Below are 25851 nucleotides of genomic sequence, written 5' to 3'. Positions count from 1 at the left end.
TATAACATCCATTTCTAGGTTAGGTGGCCAAGACGTCTCGGCGCGCACCGTCAGGACAAGTTTGTTTATGTCGAGGAGGCCCAGGGCTGCTCCGCCTCCCGCCCTGCCATATTTACCAGCCCGCCATCAACACTTGCAGGAATACCATGTAAGACCCTTCAGTCAGCGTTATTTTGGCTTGGGAACTTGACTGGCGGTGTTATTTAAGGCGTGGCAGGGAGCTGGGGGGTTAAATGACCGCCTCCTGTATGGTCGCCGCCCTGGCACCTCCCACCCAGGCCTGCCGCTACTGGTATTATTTTTATTATTATTATTATTACTATTATTATTATTATTGTTATTGTTAGACAGTTAGGTGGGTGAAGATGGAGGAGTACAAATAATGTAAGTTACTCTGCCATAGATTTAGGGATAGAGGGAATAAAGTAGATAGACAAATATTACTACTATAATTATTACTACTATAATTATTACTACTAACTACTACTACTACTGCTATTGCTATTACTATTATTATTACTACTACTACTTCTCTTACAATCACTTACCAGTAGTTATTATTATCATTATTATTATTATTATTATTATTATTATTATTATTATTATTTATATGGATATTATTATTATTATCCCTTATACCCCGTCAGGCACGATCGTGGCTTTTACGTTAAACTCCATTAAATATCGGGCTCATTTTATGACACCCAGTTTGTTTATGTTTGAGGCTATGTGCCATACATCAAGCCCTATCATTGGCCCTTTGTGTCCAACATGCTAGATGCTTGGCCAATCACATCCCAGCTTTTACAAGGATTTGTTTATGTTGTATTCATAACAGTATTCAGGCTTCAGATTTTCCTGCGGTGAGTACACGGTCACGATGTGTGCTGTATTTTATCTTTTTTTTTCCCATTTCTAGGCAAGATAGCAGATATATATGTATTTGCATGAGTAAATAAGTATTTCATGCACATGATATGATACATGACAATACGTGAGAATTGTTTTTTGTCTTCTTATTGACCTAGATAAGGATGATGTCAGATGATGAGTGTGAGGTGATATGGGAGGTTTCCCATCTAGAGGAATATATAAGTTCCATTTGTTTATTTATCATTATACCATAGCAAAGAGCAACTTCTAGGCTTTCAAATGATATATAATTGTCCCAGTATTTGTTACAATAATTTGAATGAACACTAAGGTAAGCAAGGGAACACCTACTAACATTAGTAACCTGTTTTTTATGTACGTAACTTAAAACCACCCACTCATTTTATCACGGAGTATAAGGGATATTATTACAGTTATCTCATTACTATTATCTTCCCCTCTTCTTATTTTCTCCCTCTCCTCTTCCTTCTCCTTTTTCCTATTCTTCCTTTATTTACAGAAACAAAAGGTAAAGTAAAAATGTCTTAGATTACTAAAAACTAACCCCCACACACCTAAATCATAGTTAATTAAGGATAAATACCGTAAATGTTTCTTTGACATACCAAATTAATAAGCCTAAATTTTATTATTTATTTTATTGGTCAAATTAGCAGTGATGTTTGTAGGAGTGTACAGGTCTCCCCCTCTTTACGATGGCTTGTTTTAATATATTCCGCTCTTACAAATCTCATTCTTTTATTGCCTTTGCTCTCTTTAAGATCCATTTGGTTTGCTATTTTGATTAGCTTTGTTTATTTATTACATTTTCTTATATGTATTTATTCAACTGTACAGGTAATACATATTTGTATTCACTTTGGCAATGAATCAGATATGCTGCAGTCCGTAAAACATCATTAATATTACTTATCCGGGGTTTTAGGTTACCATATACGAGTCCAAGAATGCATCCCCCCTGATAAGTAATATTAACGATGTTTTATGGACAGTACTGTATCCGATTCATTGCCAAAGTGAACAAAAATATGTATTACCTGTACAGTTAAATAAATAAATATAAGAAAATGGAATAAATAAACTAAGCTAATCATAAAAGCAAACCAAACGGATCTTAAAGAGAGCAAAGGCAATCCCTATTAATTAAACCTCAAGATCATTATACAATTATTTCACTTCTTGATGCTTTTTTAGAACATAACCCAATACAAAGTTCTGCTCCTCACAAAGATGAACAATGACAACATCTTCATCGACCCATCCAACCCCTTAAACTTAAAGGAAAATAAGGATGTTAAACAAAAAGAACAAGAAGATAAAGAAGACATTGAAGAAGATGAAGAAACAGATGAAGATGACGATGAAGCAGAAGTTGAGACAGAAGAAAATGAAGAAGATGATGATGATGATGATATTGATGAAGTAGAAGATAACCCAATCATAAAGTGGGTGATACCTGTACTCAGTCATGTTTGTCGGGATGCACTAATGACTGTCCTTATCTCACAGGAAATGAGGGAGTGGCATCTCTCCTCTTAGACACAGTGTACAGGAAACAGCCACAACCATGAATTCCCTAAAGAGTTTCATGAATAAGGTAAGTGTCTTTCTTCACCTCACACCACAGACAATATTCCCCTTTGCAGAGAGCTGAGTCTGAATGAGGTCTTGACTGGAGCTGATATGCAGAATTTGTCTGTTATAATTTCTAAAAGGAGATAAAAAAGTGATATTTGTAAGATTTGGTTAAAACTTTATCAATGTGTTTGTAGTGCATGATGCATAATTTAATCTTATTACTTAGTGAAAACAGAGTATATAACTTGTAGTCATGAGATCTTGATATTATTGTGTTTTAGCATTATTTCAAGTGAATGGTATACAGTTTAATCGTTCTTTCTCTACCATTGAAATAAATAGCCATGATATGAAGAGTAGTTGTAAGATTCTAAAGTATTAATAATATTATGTGTAGCAGGCTTTTAGTTTAGCTGTTCCATTTGATTAACAGGCTTTTTTTGTTTTCATCTTGTTTTGCCCTTCAACTGCCTCCTTTCCTGTAAATTGATAACCACCTTGCACTGAACAAACACCTGTAGAGACCTGTACAACCTGTAGAGTAAGTGTACACACATATACTTGACTTTGGCTGACTCACCCTTCATCATTCTATCCAAATCCCTTATGCAAAAGTTAACCATCATTTGCACTCTCTCATCCCTGTCACTGGTAGTCTTTTGAACAGCCTTCCTTCGTCTGTATTTCCTCCTGTCTGCAATTAAACTCTTTCAAAAGGGGAGCATCAAAACACATCTCCATCCAAATTTGACCTCTCCTCTGGCCTGTCATACTAACTAGTTTTTGCTTGAACAGTGGTTAGCAGGCTATTTTGTTTCCTGTTTTTGTTGCCCTTGAACTGCCTCAATAACTGTAAAAAAAAAATGATACATAATAATTATCCGCAGGTGGGTGAGAGGGTGAGGGAGGCAGGACCCACCATACCGCCCCAGGGGAATGGCGAAGGGCCTGACGGAGGTGTTTCCGGGGGGGCAGTGGAGGGGTTCCTATGCCCAACGTGTTTCCTGAGCTTCCCGACCCCAGAGTCACTGCAGGACCACTACGAGGCTGAGCACATCGAACCTGCGGCCAACTACCTCTGCCCCGTGTGCAAGGCCAGACTCAACTCGCAGCAGGAACTGGAGAAGCACTACACTACGATACACAGCATGAAAGGTGAGGGGGGGGAAGGTTGTGGCGGTGGTGGTGGTGGTGATCTCACTTTTGCATACACACATACACTCACAATTTATCTTGACTCTCCTTAACTCTTCCCTCTTCCTCTTTTTCACACTCTTACACTCCCTTCACTCTCACAACTCACTCTCATTTTTTCTTCTATTACGCACACATAAACACTCCCTTCTCCCTTCCCTTACCCTCATTCTTATTAATTCCCTCTCCCTCTCTCCCTCTTTAACACACACATAAATACTCCCTTCTCCCTTCCCTTCATTCTTATTATCTCCCTCTCCCTCTCTCCCTCTTTTACACACACACACACACACACACACATACACACTTCCTTACCTTCACTCCTACTAACTCCCTCTTCTCTCTCCCTCTCTCCCGCCCCACCAGACACCAGCGGCCACAGCTTGGAGGCGCTACGGGAGGAGTTGACGGAGCTCTCCACCAACCTGCGGGAGGAGCGGTGGTACTCGGAGGAGCTCAAGAAGGAGGTGGAGCGCCTGCAGGAGGCCTTTAAGAAGAAGGATGGAGGGGAGGACAACTTTGTACATAAGGTGAGGGAGGCTTTGGGGGTAACTCATGTATATTGTTTTTTCCTTATTGCCCAACATTTTTTTATTTATTGGCTCCTGTTGGTATTTTTTATTGGTTCTTTTGTTTATCGTTCTGGTCTTTCTTTTCCCATTTTCTTTTTGTACATAAGGTGAGGTAGTCTTTTGAGGGGTAACACCTGTAGTTTGGGTTTATTTATTGCCCTTTGTTGGTGTTTTTTGTTGGTTCGTTTAATTATCGTTCTGGTCTTTCTCTGTTTCTCTTCCCATTTTCGTTTAGTGAGGGTGAAGTAGACTTTTAGGGGGTAACGCCTCTAGTTTGGATTTATTTATATCCCTTTGTTGGAGTTTTTGTTGGTTCTTTTAATTACCGTTCTGTTTTTTCTCTTCTCTTGTCATTTTTTTTTTGACGTAGGGTAAGGGAGACTTAGACAAGGATACAGGTTATAAGGAGACTACAAGAGGCTGGATGACCTACACGTGGCAGCTCTTGAAAATGGGTTATTCGGCAGAGTCCTTTCCCATCCATAAATACATCTAACCCCATCCATAAATACATCTAACCTTCATTTAAATCTTTCAATAGTGTTTGTCTCAGCTGTATACCAACTCAGTTTGTTCCATTCATCCATCACCCACTTCTTGTACCAGCTCTTGCCTATTTCCTTCCTGAACATGACGTTATCCAGCTTGTAACTGTTGGTTTGTGTTCTTACACTTAACCCGGTAGCAGCGAGGGGCCAAATTTGTGGCTTTACCATGTACCAGCGACGGGCCAAATTTTTGCCATGACATAAACACCCCCAAAATAGATGATGCATAAACTGATCACAAATGCATTGATATATATTATGAAATGGTTTGCGTGAGTGATGATTTTTTCTCATTAATTCGGTTAGAGGGGCCTTTAAGAAACACAATCCCCGCAGCTACCGGGTTAAAGTTCTCTCTTACACACCTTCCCTCTTTACCCCCTGTCTTTTACTATGTCTCACACCTCTAACTTATTTCCCATACCCCTCACTCCTGCCTCTTCTATCCCTCTCTCTCCTCTCACCCTTCTCTCTCCCCCACAGTCACAGTTAGAAGCAGCAGAGGAGTCCAAACGTCTGCTCACCTCGGAGGTCGTGTTGCTCCGGAAACAGCTGGCGGAGTCGATCGAGGCCAATGGAACTATGCGGCAAGAGAAGGACTCGCTGGAAACACGTGCCTCGGAGTTTGCCGTCGAGAGGGCCGAGCTGCGTGCCACCCTGGATACCCTGCAGGCCGAGAAGGTAGGTGTTAGGGTGAAAGGTTAGGTAAGGTTAGGTTAGGGTGTGTTAGCGTTGAATCGGTTAGGTTAGGGTGTGTTAGGTTAGGTTAGATTATTTTCATTTATTTGTTTATTTTATTATATTTTTTTTTTTATGCTTGTATGTGTGTTGCAGGTTGTTTTTTTATTCATTTACTTACTTTATTTTATTTATTCATTTTTAGGCTAGGGTGGGTTAGCTTAGGTTATTTTCATTTATTTATTTTTTTCTCCCTCTCACATTCTCCTTTTTCCTATTCTCTTCTTCTTACACTCACACTCTCCTTCCTTTCCTTCTTTTCCTCTAAACATCCGTCTCCTCTTAATTATCTCCCTCTACCTTTCTCACACTCTCCCTCCTTCTCTCTCACACTCCTCTCACTTCATGATTCCCCCTCCTCTCCCTTCACATTCTCTCCTCCCTCTCTTCTGACCCAATACTTCTCTCCCCTCACTTTTCTCCTCTCTCCATATCGTATGCTTTCCTTCCCTCTCTCATTCTCTCCCCTCTCCCTTCTCCTCCTCTTTCATACTCTCTCTCCCCTCACTTTTCTCCTCTCTCCATATCGTATGCTTTCCTTCCCTCTCTCATTCTCTCCCCTCTCCCTTCTCCTCCTCTTTCATACTCTCTTCTCATTCCATACTTCCCCCTCCTCTCCCTTCACATTCTCCTCCCTCTCTTTTGACCCCATACTTCTCTCCCCTCACTTTTCTCCTCTCTCCCTATCGTATGCTTTCCTTCCCTCTCTCATGCTCTCCCCTCTCCCTCCCTCTCTCCATCCCTCATGTCCCATCCCCCCATCAGGTTGGGCTTGAGTCTGAGCTGCATGAGATCAGGTCAACGCGGGCCAGTCAGAACAGCCAGGAGCAGACTGAGAGCCATCAGTTGATTCAGGAGGTCACTAGACTACAGGACCAGCTGGCCACCCGGGAGAAGGAGGTGAGGGGTGGGTGGTGATGGTAGTGGTGTGTGGTATGGAGGTAAGATGGATCACCGTTGCTTGTGCTCACCCCATTGACTTACAGCATATCGTCACCTTCGTAAGCGAGCCACCTGAGTCAGTATTTTCTACTTTACAGGAAATAGGAAAAGAACCGTCATTATCTCATTTGGCTTAATATTTAGGCAGAAATGTAAAGGCCAATTCTAGAACACTCAAACCCTGAATGACGAAGGCAACTATACAAAAACGGGCGTCACGTGTTTAAAAACTTGATGTAAACAAAAACCTGGAAATCGCTATATTAGGCAATTATTTTATGAAGGTGACGATATAGAAGTCAGAGCCACAGGTCCATACATCATAGGGCCGGCCATCTCTAGAGCCTGTCTTTAATGTGGGAACTACAGTGGACTTTTTCTAGATAATTGAGTGGATGTTTTATTTTCAGAGATCTGGTGATAATATATATTGAAGGATAAGGCAGCTCTTGTGCACATTCTTTCAACAGGTGTGCATGTGTAGTTAGGGCCTATTGATACAATTGAGTTTATTTGCACAGAACATTATCAACATCCTCCCAGCATCAGTAGAAGTTAGAAAGGAGACAGACAGATGTTTGGTGAGGCAGGAAGTGGTTGTAGTACTTCACTATAAACTGTGGCAAAGGAAGAAGCAAAACACTGCCATTTCAGACTCATCAGATTTAATTAGGCCATTGGAAAGCTTTAAGGAGCAACAGTAGGTTTTTTTTTTTTATATATGTGATTCAGGGTTATGTTTCTATGTGGATTGAATTTTGGTGGTTCCGTACGGACTTATGGATAGTGGTGGATTATGGCGGATGGCTATACGTTCCATTGCGGATAGCTGTCTGCGGCGAACCGTATCGCTGAACCACATATGTGTGACCCTAACTTAAAATTAGTTGGCGATGCTGGTGGTGATAGTGGTGATGGCAATGCTGCTGCGATATTATTTGGTGATGGTCGGTAAGTAGGCGGTGGTGATGGTTGTGGTGGTGCATGCACATTATTTGGTGATGCAAGCGGTGGTGATGGTAGTGGTGGTGGTGGTGCTGTCAATTATCTGATGGAGTGGTGATGATGGTGATGGTGTTAGTGGTGCTGTTTCAACATTTGTCATAACTCATATTTCTTTTGTTTTTTCCTAATTTTCCTTATAATAATCCCTGCTGTGTTTAAGTGGTGGTGGTGATGGTGGTGGTGGTAATGTTGGCAGTGGTGGTGTTGGTAATGTTGGCAGTGGTGGTGGTGGTGTTGGTAATGGTAGTGGTGGTGGTGTTGGTAATGGTGATGGTGGTGGTGATGGTGGTGGTGTTGGTGTTCGGCCACCTCCTTGGATTCTTTTTAGGAGCAGCGAGTAGTGGGCTTTTTTTTTTATCATTGTTTCCTTTTTTTGTGCCCTTGAGCTGTCTTTGTTGTAAAAAAACAAAAACAACAACAACAACAACAAAAAAAAAACCAACAACGGGTGTTGCACTGGCCGTGTGTCCCGGGGCAATGGGTTCTTCTCCACCACAGGTTCAAGGGCTAATAGTACGGAAATGAGCACTGTGGCCATGTGCAGCTAATAGTGTTTGCTCCCAACTTTACCTTACCTCATTCCTGCCTTCCTGTCACTGCTCAGAGCTCTTAGATAGTTGATTTTTGTCACCTTAACCCGGTAGCAGCGACGGGCCAAATTTGTGGCTTTACCGTGTAGCAGCAATGGGCCAAATTTGTGCCATGATTCAAACCCCCCAAAATAGATGATACATAAACTGATCACAAATGCTTTGATATACATTATGAAACGGTTTGTGTAAGTGATGATTTTTTCTCATTTTTCTCGCTTAGAGGGACCATTAAGAAACATGATCCCTGCTGCTACCGGGTGAATCATACTTGTTTTTTCTCCCTTTATAGCTAAACTCAGATTCCCTCACCCCTCTCTTCTTTTGTATGGCTTCTAACTCCTGCCGTCCTGTCACCGCCTCATCAGTCTTTTACGTAATGTCTATATTTGTGACCGTAATCAGGCTCTTTTTTTTCTTTAGTAGCTAAACTTAGACTGCGACCCCTTAATGTGTCATCTTTTGTATGGCTTCCAACTCCTGCTTTCCCATTCCCTCAGAAGTCTCGGACATTTTTTTTTCTTTTTTTTCTTTTTATTCTTTATACTGTACACTGTAGCTAAACTTATGCTATGACGTCTGTATAGCTTCCATCTTCTGCCTTGCAATTACTGCCTGAGAAGTCTTATACAGTTAATTTTTCCAACCTTAACCCGGTAGCAGCGGGGATCGTGTTTCTTAATGGTCCCTCTAAACGAGAAAAATTAGAAAAAATCACACCCCTCACACAAACCATTTCATAATATATATCAAAGCATTTGTGATCAGTTTATGTATCATCTATTTTGGGGGGTTTATATCATGGCACAAATTTGGCCCATCGCTGCTACATGGTAAAGCCACAAATTTGGCCCGTCGCTACTACACGGTAAAGCCACGAATTTGGCCCGTCGCTACTACACGGTAAAGCCACAAATTTGGCCCGTCGCTGCTACTGGGTTAATCATGCTCATTCCTTCCCTTATGGCTAGCGCTAAAGTTAGACTATGACCTAATGTGTGTTCTTTTGTATAGCTTCTAACTCCTGCCTTTCAGTTATTGCATCAGAAGTCTCGTATACATAGCTTATTTTTCTTACCATAATCATGCTCATTTTTTCCCTTATGGCTAGAGTGCTAAAGTATGACCTATTAATGTGTGTTCTTTTGTATGGCTTCTAACTTCCCCTGCCATTACTGTCTCGGAAGTCTTATATAGTTTATTTTTGTAACTAATTATGCTCTTTCTCGTTTTAGCTTAACTTAGACTCTGTGACCTCTCCATGCATCTTCTTTTGTATGTGATCTCTTTATGTCTTATTTTGTTTGGGTTCTTGTTCTTGCCTTCCTGTTACTCCCTCAGAAATCTTACCACACACACGTTAACTCGGTAGCAGCAGGGATCATGTTTCTTAATGGTCCCTCCAAGCGAGAAAAATGAGAAAAAATCATCACTCACACAAGCCATTTCATAATATATGTCAAAGCATTTGTGATCAGTTTATGTATCATCTATTATGGGGGGTTAAAATCATGGCATAAATTTGACCCGTCGCTGCTGCACGGTAAAGCCACAAATTTGGCCCGTCGCTGCTACTGGGTTAATGATATGCTATTCTGGGTCTTTCTTCAATGTATTCTCTTTCAAAATTTTAATGATGTGCTATTCTGAGTCCTTAATCCATGCCAAAATATTTTAATACAACTAATATGCTTCACTCTTTTTAGTTTTATGCTTTTTTCCTTTTTTTTTTTTTTTGCCATTTTTTTTTTATATATTCTCAGTTGTCAGTCTAAACATAACTACCTCTAATGCAACTTTTATGTGTTCATGTTGTGTTGTCTCGCTTCTTCAAAGGTAAATATGCAACTATGTCATATTTTGGAGTGAGTTCTTTGCTTGAATTCTAATTGTTACTTATTCACTAATGTTTTATTTTTATGTGTGTTAATGTCTGTATGTTTGTATGTGTGTATGTGCTTGCTTGTATTACTTCTCTTTGTTTCTCATTTACTTTTTTGTTCGTATGTGTGTGTATGTGCTTGCTTATACTTCTCATTGTTAATCATTCACTGTTTTGTCTGTATGTGTGTTTGTGTATGTGCTTGCTTGTATTTTTCATTGGTTTTACTCACTATATTGTCTTTATGTGTAGTATTTGTATGTGTTTTTTATATGTGTATGGAGTATGCATCTCACGTGTGGGGGGGCTCCACTCACACAGCTCTTCTGGACAGAGTGGAGTCTAAAGCTCTTCGTCTCATCAGCTCTCCTCCTCTTACTGAAAGTCTTCTACCTCTTAAATTCCGCTGCGATGTTGCCTCTCTTTCTATCTTCTGTCGATATTTCCACGCTGACTGCTCTTCTGAACTTGCTAAATGCATGGCTCCCCCCCTCCCGTGGCCTCGCCTCACACGACTTTCTGATCAAGCTCATCCTTATACTGTCCAAACCCCTTATGCAAGAGTTAACCAGCATCTTCACTCTTTCATCCCTCATGCTTGTAAACTCTGGAACAATCTTCCCTCATCTGTATTTCCTCCTGCCTACGACTTGAACTCTTTCAAGAGGAGGGTATCAGGACACTCTCCTCCCGAAATTGATTTCTCTTTTTGGCCACTCTACTCTATTTAGGAGCAGTAAGTTGCGGGCTTTTTTTTTTTTTTTTTCATTATTGTTTTCTTTCTTTTTTATGCCCTTGCACTGCTGTAATAAAAAAAATTAAAAAAATCTATACAAGCTCAGAGGTGGATGGCATGCATGGTTTAACTCACTGGGGTATTAATAACATAACTGGGAGACTTTCTTAACCTAGTAACTCACTCCTGGCTTAAATAAATGACAACGAAGAATTCTTAAAGCACTTCACAAATTACGATTGATTGTGCTTGTGTGTTTGTGCATGTGTGTGTCACCATGCACACCAGACCTTCCTGAGCACCTGCCTGACCTGTGTATGACTAGACTGCTGCATGACGGTGTTTTCAGGGTGCTTCTGTCAAGGTGTTGGAGGATAGGTTTCGGAAGGAGCTGCAGAGCCTGAGGGGGAAGCTGATCGAGAGGGAGATTGAGGTAATGTCGCCGGGAGTGTGTTTTCTTGCTACTGATGCTTGTATTGTCCATTATGGTACTGTGGCACCCTAAATAGTGGGAGAATGTGTTGGATACTGAGCCTGTTCTAGTGACTTTAGGATATCTGATACACTGAACTAATTTGTGGGCTTTTTTTTCATTATTGTTTCCTTTATTTTTTTGCCCTTGAGCTGTTTCCTTACTATTAATTTTCGCTCGTGTATCTTGGTATCTCGACAAATTTCTTTCATTTTGATCTGTGGCTTTTGCTGAGAGACCTGCTTGTCCTACTTCATAATTGTCTGTTTTGTTGCCACTGGAGCTTGTGCAGTAAATCTTATTAGTGTTGGGTGCAGAGTAGAAATCCTGACCATTATGGAGAATATAGTTTGGTTGGGGGGGGGATGTGATTGTGTGTTGGGCTGTTTCTGAAGCGGTGATGATTAAAAATGAGACTGAGGTGATGATGATTGATGTCTGTTTTTTAAATCCTGACCATTATGGAGAATATAGTTTGGTTGGGGGGGGGGGGCTGTGATTGTGTGTTGGGCTGTTTCTGAAGCGGTGATGATTAAAAATGAGATTGAGGTGATGATGATTGATGTCTGTTGTTTCCGTTCAAACTTGCATTATATATTTGGCTGTCCTTTGGTCATTTTGCTTTGGTGATGGTGATGGAATAGGAAACCGAGGTGGTATTGTTTTGTTCTGTTAACCCTTAGACGATGGCAGCATTTGAAGAGTAGCTCCCCCAAAATCAATCGTCTATACATAGTCACTGCCGACCTTAGGACCATAGCATAAATATAGTTACGCTGCATAAAAGGGTGTTTTAACTATCGTCTATATGTAGATTCTACCACACTCTGGGAATGTTGTTATATTTCTGCCATACAAAACTGACTGACTGAATTTTGGACTGTCTATGTATATATAGTTCCAGTGCTGTCTGAGGGTTAACACGTCTGCTGCGATTGGCATAGATTTGGTTTTCACTAGTAGCCTGATAACATATACCCCCAGGTCTTTCTCTGCCTCTGTGGTGGATAGTGGAGTGTTTCCCATGTTGTATTGGTGTGCTGGATATCCCCTCCCAAGGTGCAGGACTATACATTTTTCTTCATTGAAATGTAGCAGCCACTTTTTGTTCCATTCCTGTAGCTTGGTGAGGTCTTCTTATAGGAAATCCACAGTCAAGGGGCTAATGATTAAAGAGAAGACAACTTGAGTGATTATCATTAAAAATAAGATTGAGATAATACTGAATGGTTTGGTTTTGTCTATTGGAGCTTGCATTGCACTTGGCTGTCCTTTGTTTATGTTGCTCTACTATTGGCAATAAAATAGGAAATTGAGGTGGTGGTGTTGAATGAGAGGGATATTAAGGAAAAACTGATTGGCCTTTTCATTCATATTGTTATTCCACTCAGCTCTTCCTTCACTTGTCTTGTGGTACTGAAGATGATATGGAGTGTGGTGAAGGTGATGTTGGTAACTTCTATTGTTTTGTCATTTTATATTGTCTTTGAATCTCACTGAACTTGTCCATTTTTCTTCCATGGAAACTTAAGGAAAATGAGGTTTGTTTTTACGCTAAGATGAGATGGACCAAGAACAGACCAAGGCTAAAGGAAAAGAAAAAAAAGGATCTACAGCTTTATGCTCCTAAAAAGAAAGCCATAGGTGAAGAGAAAGATTAAGATTACTATTCAAAATTATTATTTATTAAGATCATTATTAAGAGCAGAGGTGTCGATACGCATTCTTTTTTTTTCATTCTGTTCTTTTCTATTTCCTTTTCTTTTGATTCTCTTTTGTTTTTCTTACCTCTTTCCTCATTCATGACTTTTTACTCCTTCTCCTCCTCCTCCTCTTCTCTTTCTCCTCCTTCCTTTAGTTAAACCATTACACCCACAGCTCATTGCATCCATTAGTCTTGTAGGGGAAGCAGACCAGGTAGGAAATAAGGTAACTAAAGATAACACTTGATTGCCACTGTGGTTTCTTGTCTCTTAAATCTGCAGTAAAATTTCTTTATATTATTACTAGTCTGAAGATGTTACTAATTTTTTTTGGGGGGGGGTGTGATTCTGGTGTTCTTACCTGATTGTTTTACCTAGTTGTGTTTTTAGAGGATTAAGTTATGCCTGTAGTGTCCCATCTTTTTAAATGATCTTGTATCTTTCTGTAAATCCGTGAATATTTTTTAAGCACACTACCGTACTTTTCCCAGTGATATATTGCTTTCTCTGTTTATGGTAGTCCTGTAATGCATTGATTTTACTGTATATATATATGTATTTTACTGTATATGATTTCACTGTATATGTATTTTACTGTATACTATATGGTGAGGGGGAGATGGGTGAGGAGTAACAGGTCAGTAAAAGTGAAAAGGAAAGGAACTGGAGAGATAAAGAGTCTGTGTACCTTGTGACTTATCTCTCTCTCTCTTTCTCTTCCTTCCCTCTCTGCCCTTTATTCTCTTTCTCTCAATCCTTTTCTTTTTTCTTGATGTTCTTGTTCTTTATTTGTTGTTGTTTGTTTCTTGTTTTTGTTTTTTCATTCTGTTCTTTTATTTTTTTATTTTTTTCTATTCTTTTGATATTCTTTTTCTTTTTGTTAACTTTTTCTTCCTCCTTCTACTCTGCCTCCTCATCTTTATCCCCTTTTTCTTCCTCCTCCTCCTTCTCTTCCCTTTCTCTTCTTTCCTCCTCCTCCCTTTCTCTTCCTTTCTTCCTCGTTCTCTTTCTCCTCCTCCTCCTCCTCCTCCTCTTCCTCCCTTTCTTGTCCTTCCTTCTTTCCTCCTCCTCCTCCTCTCCTCCAGGCGGGCAGCTTTCAGGCGCGTGAGACCACCCTGCACAGCGACCTCAAGTCCAAGTCCGAGCTCGCGGCGTCGCTCAAGGAGGAGATTCGCAACCTGAAGGACGAGGTGGACATCCTGAAGAAGAGGCTGCAGGTGGGTGGCAGGTTAATTAGTCTCCTCCTACCTGTTCTGTGTAGTTTATTGTGTAGGGAAATTTGGCTTATTTATTATTATTATTTATTTTTACAACGAAGGAGACAGCTCAAGGGCACAAAAAAAGAAACAATAATAAAAAAAAAGCCCACTACTATTTATTTTTTTCAAGTCCTTTAATTTAGTTCAGATTTTTTGTTTGGTTCCTGGTCACTTTTAGTCTGTTTTATCAGTCAGTCAGTCAGTCAGTTGATCATTCAGTCTGTCTATCAGTGAGTCAGATAATGAATCAGTCTCAGTTAATCCCACAGTCAGTGAATCAGTCTGTTAGTCAATCAACCAATGAATTATTTAATGGATGAATCAAACTGTGAATTAGTTTAAAAGTCAGTCATTCAATCACTCTATCTTGGAATTGGTCATTAGTCAGTCAGTCATTTAAGCATGCAGTCATTCACTCAGTCTCATTCCATCAGTCAGTCAGTCAGTCAATCCATCACTTAGTAACTCAATCATTCCATTAATCAGTCAGTCAGTCAGTCAATCAATCACTCCATCAGTCAGTCAGTGAATCACTCCATCAGTCAATCATTCCATCAATCACTATGTCTTTCACTCCACCAGTCTCTCCATCACTCCACCAGTCACTCCATCACTCCACCAGTCACTCCATCACTCCACCAGTCACTCCACCAGTCTCTCCATCACTCCACCAGTCACTCCATCACTCCACCAGTCACTCCACCAGTCTCTCCATCACTCCACCAGTCACTCCACCAGTCACTCCACCAGTCTCTCCATCACTTCACCAGTCTCTCCATCACTCCACCAGTCTCTCCATCACTCCACCAGTCTCTCCATCACTCCACCAGTCTCTCCATCACTCCACCAATGACTCCACCAGTTTCTTCCTCCCCCCAGGGCAAGGATGAGGAGGCGGCACAACTCCACAGTCAGCTTGAGGACCGTGAGGCCGTGCTGTCGGGGAGCAGCCAGCAAACCGAGGAACTGCGGGCCAAGTGTGCCAACTACATGGAGAGCATCCAGGCCATGGAGGCACAGGTGGGCCATGCAGGACCTGGCACTAGTGGGGGGACCTGTGGGGGAGGGGGGGGGTCTTCCTTCTTTTTCCTTTTTATTCTCTTTTTCCTTCCCTTTTCCCTCAGTCTTTCTTGTTTTTTTCCCTCCTTTCTGTCATTAATTTTTTCGGTTTTCCTTTTTCTCCCTCTTCTTTTTCTCTCCCTTTTGTTTTTCATTTTTCTGTTTTTCTTTTCTCCCTCTTCTTTTTCTCTCTTGTTTTTCATTTTTGTTTTTCTTTTCTCCCTCTTCTTTTTCTCTCCCTTTTGTTTTTCATTTTTCTCTTTTCCTTTTTCTCCCTCTGTTCTCTCTCCCTTCTGTCTTTCAATTTTCTCTTCCATTTTCTCCCTCTTTTTTTTCTCTCCCTTCTGCCTTTCATTTTTTCTGTTTTCCTTTTTCTTCCTCCTTCTTTCTCTCCCTTCTGTCTTTCATTCTTCTTCCATTTCCTCACCCTTTTTTTTCCCTTCCTTACATTCTCCATTCTCTGTTAACCAAAAGTCACTCATTACACACCCAGGTACTAGTCTGTCCACCACGTTCACTCGGATCCCCACCAATACCACTCACAACTCATCTCTCACCTTCCCTTCCTTCCCCAGGTGTCGGAGTTGAGCCAGAAGTACACGGCTACTCAGTCCGAGCTGGAGGGCTTCAAGGAGCAAGTACCGTCACTGCAGACCAGGCTAAAGGAGGCCGAGGAACACAAGAACAAGCTTACCAGGGACTTGAGTGAGAAGGTGGGTGGAGGGTTAGGAAGATGTATAAGGGAGTGAAGAAGGTGGGCGGAGGATTAGGGAGAAGAGGTTGAGGGGAGTGATGAAGGTAGATGAGAATTAGGGAGATGTAGAAGGAAGTAAAGAAGGTTGGTGGAGGATTAGGAAAAAGAGGTTGAGGGAGTGAGGTGAGTGGAGGATTAGGGAGAAGAGGTTGAAGGAGTGAAGAAAGTTAGTGTGGGATTAGGAAGATGTATAAGGAAGTGAAGAGGGTGGTTGTAGGATTGGGAAGAAGAGGTTGAAGGAGTTAGAATGTGGTGGGTATAGGATTAGGAAGAAGAGGTTGAAGGGAAGTGATGTATGTATGTCCTACTACCATAAGCAAGACAAATGACCTAACCTTTCTCCCTAATTCTCCTTCAGACCAGTGAATAAAAATGATGCAGGTTTATTCTCCTACCATAAGCAAGACAAACAACCTTAGCTTTCACCCTCATTCTCCTCCTGTGTTTCTCCTCTTTTCTCTCTCTTCTGTCTTTCATTTTTCTTTTCTCCTTTTTTTCCATTTTTCTCCTTTCCTTTTTCTCCCTCTTTTTTCCTCTTCCTTACGTCCTCCATTCTTTATCAGACCGGTGAACTGGAGAGTCTACGCGAGAAGGTGAACGACGCCTCCAAGGAAGAGAGTGAGGTGCTGCAGAAGAAGACAGAGCAGGTGGAGGAGCTGAGGAAGAGTCTGAGGGAGGTGGAGCACGCACGGAACACGGCAGAGAGCGCCCTCGCCTCCAAGAACGAGACCATTGAACAGCTCAACAACAAGCTCACCAACTCTGGCAACTCCCTCAAGGACACAGCTGCCAAGATTGCCGCCCTGGAGACTGGTTTGAGGGAGAAGGACAAGGTGGCGGATGGCCTGAAGAGGCAGCTGAAGGATATGGAGGCCCTCAAGACAGAGCTGGTCAAGGAGAAGGCGCTGGTGAAGGACAGGGACACGGAGATTCAGAGCCTCAAGGGGAAGGTGACGGAGATGGAGAGCAAGATAATAGTGGGTGAGAGGGCTTTGCAGGATACCAAGGAGGCTCTTGCCGGCACCAGGACATCCCAGGAGGCTCTCAGGATCGAGCTGGAGACAGTGAAGGACTTGCTGAAGAAGAAATCCCACAGTGCTGAGGAGTTACAGACGAAACTTGAACTGGAGGTCACAGAGAAGAAGGACTTGAAAACGAAACTCACCAATGCACTCCTCGCAGCGGAGAGCACCAAGGACGAGGTGGAGAAGCTGAAGACCCAAAACAGTACCCTGGAGACAGAGCTCAAGGCCAACCAAGCCAAGAATACCAGCCTGGATGCCGAGCTGAAGCGTCTTGCCACAGAGAAGAGTCAGTTACAGGAGTCCCTGAGTGCACTGGAGGCTGCCAAGACCCAGGCGGAGGCAGCAGCTAAGGAACAGGAGGCCCGGAGCAGTGAGGAGCTGGCGGCGCTGAAGGGGAGGTGTGAGGGGCTGGAGAAGGAGAAGAAGGCGTTTGCGCAACAAGTGGCAACCGTCACGTCAGAGAAGGAGTCCGTCGAGAAGTCCAGAGACCTGACGGCGCATGAACTGAAGACTGCCAAGGGGGATCTGCAGGTGTGTGTGTGTGTGTGTGTGTGTGTGTGTGTGTGTGTGTGTGTGTGTGTGTGTGTGTGTATTTACGTAGGTATGTTTACTTGTTTACAGGATTTGAGTGATGCTCATATTATCCTGCCTCCATATCTCGTTTATCCAACTTATCCCCAAACTTGTGAATGTTCCTTGCTCAAACCACCTTTGGATGTAGACCATTCCATTTGTCAGGCGTTCTCTGTGGGATACTAAATTTCTTGATATTTTTTAACATTAATACTCTTCAATTTAAAACTTGTGTATGTGTCTGCATGTGCTCAATAAATATATATGTGTGACGTGCCTCTCCTGCAGGAGGCGAAGGCCCGGTGCAAGGAGCTGGGGGGACAGGTCATCAGCTTCCAGAAAGACACATTCACCCTCACCCAGGAGAAAGCCAAGCTGGAGGAGGACAAGAGGGACCTCCAGGACAAGGTAACACACATGAACCACTCCTCCTTTACCCCACCCTTGTCATCACTCCTCTGCTTGACCTTCACCACTTCCTTTACTCCACCTCAACCACTCTTCCTCCTTCACCCCACCATTCTTCCTCTCCCTTTACTTTCTCTTCCTCACCACTCCTTTACTCCACCTTCACTCCTCTTCTTCCATTTTTACTCCACTTTCACCACTCATTTTGTACTGCATCCTCTCTACCTCTCTTCCACCTTCTTTATCACTTATTGTTCTCATTTACTCCACCTTCTCTATTTCTCATCCTCTTCCTTTCCTCCATCTCATCCACTCCTCCTCCTCCTCTGTGCCGCAGCTCAGTGACGAGGTGTCCATGCGCGAGGCCTTGACGGGGCAGCACGCGGCTCAGTTGGCGGCAGAACGACAGGAGCGTGACGAGGCCCAGACAAGGCTACAGACATTGGAGGAGATGCTCGCCCGGACGCAGCAGGAGCACGACCAGCTCACCAAGGCGCAGCTGGAGGAGGTGAGTGATCTTGTGTTGCAGTAGATTCTTGGCATTGTGGACGGTGATTTTGCAGACCAGAGAAGATGGCGCAACTATAAACACTTGCCTGCGCCATGACGGGCTGGAGCCAACTACCATCCAGGCCCCTCAAGCAAGCCTACCATTGCTATAGGCGTAGTCGTAAAAAAAAAACAAAAACTAAATTTTCACCCTTACCAAGAGATAGCAACTATTACCAACTCAAAATACAACAGCAGTTTTTAAATTGTTTTCACCTATATTGAATTCCACATACTTCCATTCAGTTTTTCTTGGTATTTTTGTGGCATTGGAGACAATATGTTGGCTGTTGCTATTGATTTAAAGAAGTGGCTCATAGAAAGCATCCTGATATTGCTGGAGCTGATGTCAAGGGAATGGCCCATGAAGGAGAGAGTGTAATGTAGGTGATAATCTTGTATCCCTTGCATTAAGGGGAATGGTATCAGTATGGCATTTAGCTGTTAGAAAAAAATACTCTTGGAGAACTGCCATTAACCCAGTAGCAGCAGGGATCATGTTTCTTAATGGTCCCTCTAAGTGAGAAATATCAGAAAAACTCATCCCTCACACAAACCATTTCATAATATATATCAAAGCATTTGTGATCAGATTATGCATCATCTATTTTGGGGTTTTTATATCATGGCACAAATTTGGCCCGTCGCTGCTGCATGGTAAAGCCACAAATTTGGCCCGTTGCTGCTACCGGGTTAAGAGAATTAGCTTGACATGTACAAGCATATAAGCTTTCCAGCGAGAGCAGAGGGAAGACCACTCAAGATCCTGCATGATATCTTTTTAACACACAGATCACTAGCTTGACGCAGCAGCTCGAGGTTCAGCAGGAGAAGGCTGTGGAGGCGGAGGGCCGCGTGGCCACCCTGGAGGCTGAGGTGACGGGCCTGGCCGGGGACAAGCTGGAGCTGCAGGTGGGTGTGTGGGGGCCTTGAAGGGGCAGCAGCAGCAGTTCAGTCACTATGCCAATTAGTACTCATAACAAGGAAAAAACTTCTATGGGAAATTAAGGATATTGCCAAACACCATTTATAAATCCGTATAAACATTGTATTATTCTACTACTTCTATTCTTCTTCCTTTTGCTGCTATAGATGCGGGTGGATGCATCAGCAGAGGAGCAGCAGGGGTTGGTGGAGCGCTGTCTGGCTGCTGAGTCCGAGGTGGAGCGGCTACAGGGACAATTGACACAGCTGAGGCGCAAACTGGACGACTCTGTGGCTGCCCTGCATGAGCTTGGGCGCGAGAACCAGAACTTGCAGGTGTGTGGTGGGCTGGGAGAGGGAGGGAGAGGGGAGCAAGGGAAGGAGGGGAGGCAAGTGTGGCAATGTGGCAGCCTTTTATTAGTAGTTTCTAAAGGCATGACAGGGTTACAAATGAACACAGGGGGAACAGTAAAAGGTAGAGATGTTGGTAAAAGCACAGGACACATGATTAAGATTGTATGGACATGTGAAGAGATGAGAAAATTATTTTGTTGAACAGTTAGAAATAAAGCCACCTGGAGGAAGATGACCAAAACTGAGGTGGAGGGACTTTATTGAAGCTGACCCGAGGGAGGAGTGTGTAAGTTGTGATCTTTGACCCAGAAATCACTTTTTACTGCCAGGCATCATGCAAAGTTTTGGATTTTATTGACTTGTCGTTATATTGCATCTGGCACTGGTTAAGCCTCTCCTAGATTATGGTGTCTAGTTTTGGTTCCCCTATTACATAAAGGATATAGACCTCCTTGAATCAGTAGAGAAGAATGACAAAAATGATCTATAGACTAAGGAATTTACCATACAGAAAAGGATTTATTCTTAACTTACATTCTTTGGAAAAACATAACTGCGAGAGGATTTAATTTGAGTGGGTTTAAGGGATCAATAAGGGTGATTAAAATGAAGTACTCAGAGTAAAAACAAGTGTAAGAACAAAGAGTCATGGGTATGAATTTGATAGATTCAGGTTCAGGAAGGAAATGGGCCAGAACGGGTTAACAAAGAGTGTCTGTGGATGAGTGGAACAAACTGAGGAGATATGTAATTAAAGACAACTGAGTTTTAAATGGAGGTTAGATCTACTAATGGATGGGACGGGAAGTTGGTGAATTGTCCACTCTAGGAGCTGCCTTGTGCAGGACATCTAGCCTCTTGAAGCCTCCTTATAGCCTTGTGTATGGCAGTCTAATACTAATAGTTTTATTTTCTGTCATTTCTTTATTTTTCAGTGAGTATATTTGTGCTAATATAAAAAATCAAAACAGGAAGATGTGTAATGGAACTTGGTCTCTCATTTCACATCTCTGTCGTCTGTGGCCCATAATATCAAACATTTGAGAGTTTACACACCTGCATTAAGTAAGGCTTCAAATGGTAGAGGCTGTGTATTTACATGGATAGCTTTATGAGCCTAGTGATAGTTTGTCAAGACTTCTGCACCGTGAGCATGAAAAACAGTAATGAGAACCCAACTAATCTCCTTTGTGGCCTTTGGAAATCTTTGTTGTGAGAGCTGAAAACATCTGAAACTACGTGCCTGACAAATCAGTTAAGAGGTTTTATTCCCCCAGATGGAGACGAGGAAGCTGTCTGAGCGCAAGTGGGCTGATGACTCTGAGGTGGTGAGTTGCAACAGTTGTTCTAAAGGGTTCTCAGTGACGGTGCGGCGCCACCACTGCCGAAATTGTGGACAGATATTCTGCCACGACTGCTCCAGCAAACAAGCGCCGCTGGAGGCCAACAAGAAGTCTGTGAGGGTCTGTGATAGCTGCTACGGCGAACTGACAGCCAAGTTGTAGAGGTGGTTGTAAATACGTCTCCTGGTTGGTTGCATTTCTTGGTTGTTGAATGTTTCTACACGGCAGGTCTGTCAGTGGCTAAACACCATTCCGAAAGTACTATTTATATCAAGGAAAATATTTACTTTGGAAAATTGAATTGAGGTCTATAAATGAACTTGTTGAAATAGAGAATGTTTACCAATCTTTATTTTGACTAAGATTTTTTTATGCTATTTATACCTCCAGATGTGTTTTCCTTGATATGATGAGCACTGGGTGGAAGGTCGTGCTCAGGCTGGTAGACTCGCCTTTACTGGAGTGCTTTAAACGGGCCAGAAGAAAGTTGTGTGACTCTTGCAGCTAAAATTACACTACAAGACTCATAATTTTTTATCAGCTGATTTTCATATAATTTACCTTGAGATTCACGGATAGGGAAAAGAATTTATATGAGGGATTTAAGTTAATCATATGTGGACTTATCGTGGAAGTTTGCCAGTGCATTCATCAACACACATTCACCACAGCAAGAGGCCACAGGTGTTAGGGACTCTACTCCCTTGGCTGATCCTGTGCCAAACCCTGGGAGCAGATCTGACTCATATCTCCCTTGTTGTTGTTTTTAATCTTTCTCTTGCAGTTGTCCACATCACAAATACAGTCACCTCTTGATTAACACAAGGGTTACGTTCCTGGAGATGTTGTGTTATTTAAAATTGTGTTATTTAAACATAATTTCCCCATAAGAAACAATAGTAATAGGGGGGTTATGTTCCTGGACACTGGGAAAGTCTGCCTATTTTGGGGATTTTGACACTCTAACCTTAAAAAACTTAAAAAACACATTATTAATACATTAATAGGTCACGGATACAACAAAAACACATGTTCCTCTCAAATGCGTGACGCCGCAGCACGAGTTGCCAACTCGGACCGCCCGCTGCAGCCTGGTTTGGAGGTGCGTTTGAGAGAGCGACTCGGGTCGCCCCGTGCGCCCAGACCACCCGGACCCCGCTATCAAATGGTTTTGTGCGCCTCTCAGTTGTGCCTCGTTGTTGCTATGGTAACGGCATCTCCTGGCAGCAAAATAGCGTCCGCTGATCTTCCTGAGGACATTTACTAGCTGTTCTGGAAGTAAAATGGCGTCTGCTGATCTTCATGACGACGTTTAAACATGCATCACAAGCTGTTCTGGCCGACGAGCTCCTTGCAACAGAGAATGAGAAGGAAGCTGCAGTGGTTATGGTAGTGCAGAGAGGTGAAATGGGCCGCCATATTTGCTGATGACATCATCACAGCATGGAGGCGCTCCACCTCTCCAAACTGGGAGCCCGTGGACGTCCCGAGTTGGCAACTCGTGCTGCAGCGTCATGCGTTTGACAGCACCCGGGACGTCCCAGGCGCCCCGAGTCGCTCTCTCAAATGCACCCCAGAAGTAGCGTGGGTGCGCATGATGTCATCGATTAAACGTGCATTAAATTGAAAATATTGTGTTAGTTAATCGTATCTCCTTAAATACAAACTCGTGTTAAATCAAAAACGTCTTGTTTAAACTCGTGTTAATCAAGAGGTGACTGTATAAGTCATGGGGTGTGTTCTCCTTTGTACACACCACTTCATTCAGTATTCTTGTCAGGGAGACTATGTATAACTCTGGAAAATTTAATCAAGGGGTAGACTGAATATGGAGGAGGAGGGGAAAGGAAGCACAGGTGCCTAAAGGTGTGTGTCCCTGACTAGTTTTGCTTAAGGCTTCTTTAGGGGAACTGAGGTGGCTCAGGTATCATCCTGATACACAAAAGGACACATGAGATGCCCCACTCTTTGCTCAGAGGTCCAGTTGCAGTGCCAACCGTCTGGCCTCCAACGCAAAGGCAGCAGTCCCATTGGTCACAAGAGGGGTGCTTGCTGAAGTGGGAAAGTGCAACAGCACTGAAAAGGGACCTTCATGGAGGCCTTTTACATCGCCACAAACCTCAACGCTAACATGTGATCTGGGGATGTGATGTGGTAAGTTGATAGTGAGGGTGTGTGCAGCAATGGAGCAATGAGACCCAGGGTGAAAGTGACTGTGCTGCCTTACCATCAGTGTCCAGACAGTTGACTCTTGCTGGTGACCTGATCTCTGAGGAGGGAGTGGGGCTTCCCATGTGACCTGATATGTAGATGGATGATACTTGAACCACATCAGTTCCCCTGAAGAAGTCTAAAGTGAATCTAGTCAGGGACTTACTTGCCTCAATACATCTGTTTCCTTTCTCCTCCTCCAACTTGTTGAAAAACGCCCTTAGACTAAAAATACTGGCGAAATATAGATTGGTAAATGTTGATTTGACTGAAATTTATTTTTCATACAGCAACTCAGTTTTCTAGAGTATTTTTTCCTGATATGAGCACCAACTGGGATGGTGGGTACGTAGTGGCAAACACATCCACACTATTATACCAGGTGACTTGTGAGTTACTCCACAGAGAAGTGAGTTACTTTGGATGTGTTCACAAGAGTATCTTCTTGTGACAGCAAATGCATGAAATCTGTTGATGCATAGGGTATGCTATTTTGTAAACACCCTAGTGATTAGTTCTCATTAAAAATATATTTTGGAAATCAGGTCAGTTATGAAAATTAACCATTGTCAAAATAAAATGTGTTTATTAACCTTTATTTTGACTAATAAATTTTCATGAGCTTTATTTGAGTACTAATTGAAAGGGTGTCTACACAATGGTAACCATACCTCTTAAGAAGTGGTGCTGCTGCTGGTCCTCAGTGACCTTGCTTCACTGCGGAGCCTCTTGCCATCACCTGCACTTCATAGGCTACTTGTACAGTGAAACATAAATCCAACATAATTGTTTATTGCAAAAATATGCTCTTCCTATGTACATTAATTCACAAAAGGAGTATTTTTGGGTTTGTATGGTGAGTGTCCAAGTGATGGAGTAGTATGGAAGAGTTTACATAAGGAAGAGAATATTGTTGAGGAATTGTGCGTTATGACGATTACGGTTTGGTGAATGACGACGACTCAATGTTTAGTTGCCTTGCCTCAGCCAGTGTCAGGTGTCTTGTGGCTGCCGCGGTTCACTTGGTCACTCGAGTTTACAAATCTACTTTAATATTACCTGTAAAACTGCCACTAATCTTGCCAATGCTAATTTAATGCCTGCATTACACACTATGATTCTCTTTCATGTCCTACCACATATTGTCAGATTCCTTTTCCCGCCATATCAGCCAGCCCGCCTCCGGCTCCTTCAAAACACAGTCCACCTTTCCACTCAGCAATGTGGATTAAGGTATATTCTTCACCTGTATGCACCATTTCAATTAACACTCATACAAGGAAAAATACTTTGGAAAATGAGCTGTGGTGTAAAAATGAACTACAGTAAACCCTCAGTTATCTGGGTACACCGTATCCGACCTCGCCTGTATCTGGGAGTTTTCAAGAATGTGATTTTTTCCAAAAAAGTAAAAAAAAGGCGTGCGCCACCAAAAGTCATTCAAATTGCCCGCGCGATGCCTCTAAGCTCTGCCCAGGCAGCGTACTGCACCACCAAGGTAAAGAGATTATCTACCTTGCGCACCACAACACAACAAGCGCCCCGCCCGCCGTTGTTTACGTTCACCATGGCCCAATTCGTTGCTTTTGTGTGTGTGCCCTACCTTCTCCAGGCATTGCTTTGCCTGTGTGGGGTGTTTGTATATATATATATATATATATATATATATATATATATATATATATATATATATATATATATATATATATAGAGATAGATAGATAGATAGATAGATAGATAGATAGAGAGAGAGAGAGAGAGAGAGAGAGAGAGAGAGAGAGATATAGGTCAGGTGTACAAACGTTAATTACCCCGTTAGGAGCAAATTTTAACACCCGTGTCCTTGGGGCCATGGCGGGTGGTGACCAGAGCCCTGACAATTTTTCATACGTTAAGTCACTAATTACTGTTTGCAAGAGACGCCACAATGCCCACGCATTCACTGTGGATGGGGAAAGGCTTGCCTACACTGGTGTTAGTGTAGATAATGTAATATTACAGAAAACAAGGTAAAACATTCTCGGGGCGGCGGGGCAAGTTTGACGTAGCCTGTAACATTTTTTCGTTTTTATGGCTATAATACATCCTTCCTGCACTCATTTCATATATCCAAGTGTGCGCAGGCATATAGGGCTGACGTGGGCGTACAGATGTGAACTTAAGTAGCTCCGTTTGTGAAATAATAAGGATATATATTCTCGGGGCGAGAGGGGCGGGGTGGCGGTGGCGTGGCTGAAATGTACCCCGTAACATTTTTCTTTTTTATATGGCTATAACATATCGTCCCTGCACATGTTTCATATATATACGAATGCGTGGGCATGGAAGGCTGTCGTGGGCTTATGGGCGTGATCTTAAGTAGCTTCGTTTGTGCCGACGATATATTAAATGCGGTAGGCGAAAGTTTGGTTCTTAGGTCTGTAGACTTAACCTGCACCATATCCGGGTTTTTCCCATATCTGGGTGCCCCCGTGGCTCTATTAACCCGGATACCAGAGGGTTTACTGTATTGTCAAACTGGGAGCTGTAAATCAATTG

The 25851-nt window shown here is 42.5% G+C and overlaps 1 protein-coding gene across 2 annotated transcripts; it reads left to right on the top strand.

Annotated features, from left to right (window-relative positions):
* On the top strand, positions 1-24647 carry LOC126985397 (early endosome antigen 1-like). 2 transcript variants are annotated; one of them, XM_050840201.1, is made up of 16 exons: positions 1-148; positions 2404-2491; positions 3360-3627; positions 4033-4196; positions 5270-5467; positions 6290-6424; positions 11029-11112; positions 13940-14071; positions 14993-15133; positions 15748-15885; positions 16490-17482; positions 17813-17932; positions 18270-18440; positions 19274-19393; positions 19574-19741; positions 21037-24647. In XM_050840201.1, the coding sequence occupies exons 2-16, from the start codon at positions 2462-2464 to the stop codon at positions 21262-21264; spliced, it is 3090 nt and encodes a 1029-aa protein (XP_050696158.1). In that variant the 5' UTR covers positions 1-148; positions 2404-2461; the 3' UTR covers positions 21265-24647. The 2 variants fall into 2 exon arrangements, with proteins under 2 accessions (XP_050696158.1, XP_050696159.1); XM_050840202.1 differs by lacking the exon at positions 11029-11112 and having other exon boundaries at positions 19-148.
* The last annotated feature ends 1204 nt before the right edge of the window (positions 24648-25851 follow it).

This window comes from Eriocheir sinensis, chromosome 59 (genome assembly GCF_024679095.1).
Source record: "Eriocheir sinensis breed Jianghai 21 chromosome 59, ASM2467909v1, whole genome shotgun sequence".
Taxonomy (NCBI): Eukaryota; Metazoa; Arthropoda; class Malacostraca; order Decapoda; family Varunidae; genus Eriocheir; species Eriocheir sinensis.
The sequence above is the reverse complement of the archived record's forward strand: the minus strand, read 5'-3'. Positions and strand labels throughout refer to the sequence as shown.

What these genes read in the sequence shown, in the direction of transcription:
- LOC126985397 (XM_050840201.1), top strand. Translation starts at nt 2,462, where the DNA reads ATGAATTCCCTAAAGAGTTTCATGAATAAG. An exon ending in ATACCCTGCAGGCCGAGAAG is followed by an intron (nt 5,468 to 6,289) that starts GTAGGTGTTAGG and finishes TCCCCCCATCAG; the next exon opens with GTTGGGCTTGAGTCTGAGCT. An exon ending in TCCTGAAGAAGAGGCTGCAG is followed by an intron (nt 14,072 to 14,992) that starts GTGGGTGGCAGG and finishes TCCTCCCCCCAG; the next exon opens with GGCAAGGATGAGGAGGCGGC.